The sequence below is a fragment of the Tachyglossus aculeatus genome, chromosome 21, assembly GCF_015852505.1.
Source record: "Tachyglossus aculeatus isolate mTacAcu1 chromosome 21, mTacAcu1.pri, whole genome shotgun sequence".
Taxonomy (NCBI): Eukaryota; Metazoa; Chordata; class Mammalia; order Monotremata; family Tachyglossidae; genus Tachyglossus; species Tachyglossus aculeatus.
The window spans coordinates 38,978,876-38,984,875 of NC_052086.1; the positions used below are offsets into that span (position 1 = coordinate 38,978,876).

The window sequence follows — 6,000 nt, forward strand, 5'->3', positions numbered from 1 at the left end:
GTACATATTTATTACTCTATTTATTTATTTATTTTACTTGTACATATCTATTCTATTTATTTTATTTTGTTAGTATGTTTGGTTTTGTTCTCCGTCTCTCCCTTTTAGACTGTAAGCCCACTGTTGGGTAGGGACTGGCTCTAGATGTTGCCAATTTGTACTTCCCAAGCGCTTAGTCCAGTGCTCTGCACATAGTCAGCGCTCACTAAATACGATTGATGATGATGATCATGCCCACATCCCCCCCATCTTACCTCCTTCCCTTCCCCACAGCACCTGTATATATGGATATGTTTGTACATATTTATTACTCTATTTTACTTGTCCATATCTATTCTATTTATTTTATTTTGTTAGTATGTTTGGTTTAGTTCTCTGTCTCCCCCTTTTAGACTGCGAGCCCACTGTTGGGTAGGGACTGTCTCTATGTGTTGCCGACTTGGACTTCCCAAGCGCTTAGTCCAGTGATCTGCACACAGTAAGCGCTCACTAAATACGATTGATGATGATGATGATGTTCTCTGTCTCCCCCTTTTAGACTGTGAGCCCACTGTTGGGTAGGGACTGTCTCTAGATGTTGCCAATTTGGAATTCCCAAGCGCTTAGTCCAGTGCTCAGCACACAGTAAGCGCTCACTAAATACGATTGATGATGATGATCATGCCCACATCCCCCCCACCTTACCTCCTTCCCTTCCCCACAGCACCTGTATATATGTTTGTACATATTTACTACTCTATTTATCTTACTTGTACACATCTATTCTATTTATTTTATTTTGTCAATATGTTTGGTTTTGTCCTCTGTCTCCCCCTTTTAGACTGTGAGCCCACTGTTGGGTAGGGACTGTCTCTCGATGTTGCCAACTTGGACTTCCCAAGCGCTTAGTCCAGTGCTCTGCACATAGTCAGCGCTCACTAAATACGATTGATGATGATGATGATTGATGATGATGATGATGTTCTCTGTCTCCCCCTTCTAGACCGTGAGCCCACTGGTGGGTAGGGACTGTCTCTATGTGTTGCCAATTTCGACTTCCCAAGCGCTTAGTTCAGTGCTCAGCACACAGTCAGCGCTCACTAAATACGATTGATGATGATGATCATGCCCACATCCCCCCCATCTTACCTCCTTCCCTTCCCCACAGCACCTGTATATGTTTGTCCATATTTATTACTCTATTGATTTATTTTACTTGTACATATCTATTCTACTTATTTTGTTAGTATGTTTGGTTTTGTTCTCTGTCTCCCCCTTTTAGACTGTGAGCCCACTGTTGGGTAGGGACTGTCTCTCGATGTTGCCAATTTGGACTTCCCAAGCGCTTAGTCCAGTGCTCTGCACATAGTCAGCGCTCACTAAATACGATTGATGATGATGATGATTGATGATGATGATGATGTTCTCTGTCTCCCCCTTTTAGACCGTGAGCCCACTGGTGGGTAGGGACTGTCTCTATGTGTTGCCAATTTGGACTTCCCAAGCGCTTAGTCCAGTGCTCAGCACACAGTCAGCGCTCACTAAATACGATTGATGATGATGTTCACTGTCTCCCCCTTTTAGACCGTGAGCCCACTGGTGGGTAGGGACTGTCTCTATGTGTTGCCAATTTGGACTTCCCAAGCGCTTAGTCCAGTGCTCAGCACACAGTCAGCGCTCACTAAATACGATTGATGATGATGTTCACTGTCTCCCCCTTTTAGACTGTGAGCCCACTGTTGGGTAAGGACTGTCTCTAGATGTTGCCAACCTGGACTTCCCAAGCGCTTAGTCCAGTGCTCAGCACACAGTCAGCGCTCACTAAATACGATTGATGATGATGTTCACTGTCTCCCCCTTTTAGACCGTGAGCCCACTGTTGGGTAAGGACTGTCTCTAGATGTTGCCAACCTGGACTTCCCAAGCGCTTAGTCCAGTGCTCTGCACATAGTCAGCGCTCACTAAATACGATTGATGATGATGATGATGTTCTCTGTCTCCCCCCTTTTAGACTGTGAGCCCACTGGTGGGTAGGGACTGTATGTGTTGCCAACTTAGACTTCCCAAGCGCTTAGTGCAGTGCTCTGCACACAGTAGGCGCTCACTAAATACGACTGATGATGATGATGATGATGCTGATGAGGAGGTGTTACCTCGAGCTGGTCGGTGAGCCGCCGGTGCATTCGCTCGGACTGGCGGCCCAAATCCTGGTTCCTGCGGAGCAGCGCCCGGCCCAGCCGCGCTGCCACCCGCACCTCCCGCTCCTTCTCCGCCAGCAGCCCCGGGGGGCACGGACCGGCCTCCTCCTCCTCCTCCTTCGGGAAGGCCTCCAGGACCAGCTCCCCGGGCTCCCCGGGCTCCCCGGGCTCCATGGCCGCCGTTCCCGGAGGAGGAGGAGCAGCCCGGAGGCCCGCACGGGGAGGCGGCAAACTCAGCCGCCTCGCTGGTGCTGCGGCGGCGACAGCTCCTGCAGCGCCCGCTGGTGCTCCTGCAACGCCCGCAGCAGGTTCCGCTGCAGCTCCCGATGCTGCTGCTCCAGCAGCCGCTGCAGCTCCCGCTCCTGCACCTCCCACAGCCGCTGCAGCTGCCGCAGCTCTTGCAGAGCCCGCTGCCGCTGCCTGCCGCTCCTGCAAATCCCACTCCCGCTGCTGCCACTCGTGCAACACCCGCTGCCACTCCTGCAGCTCCCGCTGCCGCGGCTGCTGCAACCCCCGCTGCTGCTGCTGCTGCAAGTCTCGCTCCTGCAAGCTGCTGCTGCTGCTGCACCTGCTGCTGCACCCGTGCGGGGTCGTGTTCCTCGGCTAGCCCCGGTGCGGCGGGAGGCCCCGCGCTGCGGCGGTGCTCCATGGCCCGGAGCGGGGCAGCGGGTGGCAATGACGCTTGCAGCGGCGGTTGCAGCAACGGTCGCAACGGCTCATGGCGCTGCGGAGCCCGAGCGCGAGCCGGCGCCGCGCGCGCCCCCCGCTCCCGCCTCTCCCCGGGGAAGCCACGCCCCTTCCACGGGGGACACGCCCCCCAGCGGTAGCCACGCCCCCGCACGCGCGCGGCCCCGCCCCTTTCCCCCCTGCGGCGGCCGCGATTGGCCCCCTCCTTTCAGGTAGCCACGCCCCCTTCCCCCAAAGCGGCGGCGCGATTGGCCCCTCCCTTCGGAATGCCCCGCCCCTTTCCCCACTGCGACGGCCGCGATTCGCCCCCTCCTTTCAGGAAGCCACGCCCCCTTCCCCCAAAGCAGCGGCGCGATTGGCCCCTCCCTTCGGAATGCCCCGCCCCTTTCCCCATTGCGACGGCCGCGATTGGCCCCTCTTTTAGGAAGCCACGCCCCCTTCCCAATACGGCGGCGCGATTGGCCTCTCCCCTAAGGAAGCCACGCCCCGTCTCCCCGAAGGCCACGCCCCCTTCCCCGCCGCGACTTGTACAGATCTATTCTATTCTATTCTATTCTATTCTATTCTATTTTATTTATTTTATTTCGTTAGTGTGATTGGTTTGGTTCTCCGTCTCCCCCTTTTAGACTGTGAACCCCCTGTTGGGTAGGGACTGTCTCTATATGTTTCCAACTTGGGCTTCCCAAGCGCTTAGTACAGTGCTCTGCACACAGTAAGCGCTCAATAAATACGATTGATTGATTAATTGATTGATTGACGGCGCGCGCGGCCCCTCCCTTTGGAATGCCCCGCCCCTTTCCCCACTGCGACGGCCGCGATTGGCCCCTCTTTTAAGAAGCCACGCCCCCTTCCCAATACGGCGGCGCGATTGGCCTCTCCCCTAAGGAAGCCACGCCCCGTCTCCCCCGAAGGCCACGCCCCCTTCCCCGCCGCGACTTGTACAGATCTATTCTATTCTATTCTATTCTATTTTATTTATTTTATTTCGTTAGTGTGATTGGTTTGGTTCTCCGTCTCCCCCTTTTAGACTGTGAACCCCCTGTTGGGTAGGGACTGTCTCTATATGTTTCCAACTTGGGCTTCCCAAGCGCTTAGTACAGTGCTCTGCACACAGTAAGCGCTCAATAAATACGATTGATTGATTAATTGATTGATTGACGGCGCGCGCGGCCCCTCCCTTTGGAATGCCCCGCCCCTTTCCCCACTGCGACGGCCGCGATTGGCCCCTCTTTTAAGAAGCCACGCCCCCTTCCCAATACGGCGGCGCGATTGGCCTCTCCCCTAAGGAAGCCACGCCCCGTCTCCCCCGAAGGCCACGCCCCCTTCCCCGCCGCGACTTGTACAGATCTATTCTATTCTATTCTATTCTATTCTATTCTATTTTATTTATTTTATTTCGTTAGTGTGATTGGTTTGGTTCTCCGTCTCCCCCTTTTAGACTGTGAGCCCCCTGTTGGGTAGGGGCTGTCTCTATATGTTGCCAACTTGGGCTTCCCAAGCGCTTAGTACAGTGCTCTGCACACAGTAAGCGCTCAATAAATACGATTGATTAATTGATTGATTGACGGCGCGCGCGGCCCCTCCCTTTGGAATGCCCCGCCCCTTTCCCCACTGCGACCGCCGCGATTCGCCCCCGCCTTTCAGGAAGCCACGCCCCCTTCCCCAATACGGCGGCGCGATTGGCCTCTCCCCTTAGGAAGCCACGCCCCGTCTCCCCGAAGGCCACGCCCCCCTCCCCGCCGCGACTGGTACAGATCTATTCTTTTCATTTTATTTTGTTGGTGTGTCTGGTCTTGTTCTCCGTCTCCCCCATTTAGACTGTGAGCCCACTGTTGGGTAGGGACTGTCTCTAGATGTTGCCAACTTGGTCTTCCCAAGCGCTTAGTACAGTGCTCTGCACACAGTAAGCGCTCAATAAATACGATTGATGATGATGATGATGGCTGTCTCTATATGTTGCCAACTTGTACTTCCCAAGCGCTTAGTACAGTGCTCTGCACACAGTAAGCGCTCAATAAATACGATTGATTGATTAATTGATTGATTAACGGCGCGTGCGGCCCCTCCCTTCGGAATGCCCCGCCCCTTTCCTCACTGCGGCGGCCGCGATTCGCCCCCGCCTTTCAGGAAGCCACGCCCCTTTCCCCAATGCGGCGGCGCGATTGGCCTCTTCCCTTAGCAAGCCACGCCCCGTCTCCACGGAGGCCACGCCCCCTTCCCCGCCGCGACTGGGACAGATCTATTCTTTTCATTTTATTTTGTTGGTGTGTTTGGTTTTGTTCTCCGTCTCCCCCTTTTAGACTGTGGGCCCCCTGTTGGGTAGGGACTGTCTCTATATGTTGCCAACTTGGGCTTCCCAAGCGCTTAGTACAGTGCTCTGCACACAGTAAGTGCTCAATAAATACGATTGATTGATTAATTGATTGACGGCGCGCGCGGCCCCTCCCTTTAGAATGCCCCGCCCCTTTCGCCCCTGCGGCGGCCGCGATTGGCCCCTCCTTTCAGGAAGCCACGCCCCCTTCCCCAATGCGGCGGCGCGATTGGCCTCTCCCCTTAGGGAGCCACGCCCCGTCTCCCCGAAGGCCACACCCCCTTTCCCGCCGCGACTCGCACCGATCAATTCTATTTATTTTACTTTGTTAATGTGTTTGGTTTTGTTCTCCGTCTCCCCCTTTTAGACTGTGAGCCCACTTTTGGGTAGGGACTGTCTCTATATGTTGCCAACTTGGGCTTCCCAAGCGCTCAGTACAGTGCTCTGCACACAGTAAGCGCTCAATAAATACGATTGACTGATTAATTGATTGATTGATTGACAGCGCGCGCGGCCCCTCCCTTTGGAATGCCCCGCCCCTTTCCCCACTGCGGCGGCCGCGATTGGCCCCTCCTTTCAGTGAGCCACGCCCCCTTCCCCAATGCGGCGGCGCGATTGGCCTCTCCCCTTAGCAAGCCACGCCCCGTCTCCCCGGAGGCCACGCCCCCTTCCCCGCCGCAACTTGTACATATCTATTCTATTTATTTTATTTCGTTAGTATGATTGGTTTTGTTCTCCGTCTCCCCCTTTTGGACTGTGAGCCCACTGTCGGGTAGGGACTGTCTCTATATGTTGTCAACTTGGACTTCCCAAGCGCTTAGTACA

At 54.9% G+C, this 6,000-nt stretch overlaps 1 protein-coding gene across 1 annotated transcript in view; it reads right to left on the reverse strand.

Annotated features, from left to right (window-relative positions):
• Positions 1 to 2,826, reverse strand: part of BICDL1 (BICD family like cargo adaptor 1) — a 131,098-nt gene extending 128,272 nt beyond the window's left edge. Inside the window, exons 1-2 of the mRNA XM_038762753.1 lie at positions 2,746 to 2,826; positions 2,133 to 2,702 (exon numbers count right to left, since the gene is read on the reverse strand). Of these exons, the coding sequence (XP_038618681.1) occupies positions 2,133 to 2,702; positions 2,746 to 2,826 (651 nt within the window). The remainder of the gene's footprint in view (positions 1 to 2,132; positions 2,703 to 2,745) is intronic.
• Positions 2,827 to 6,000: the final 3,174 nt, after the last annotated feature.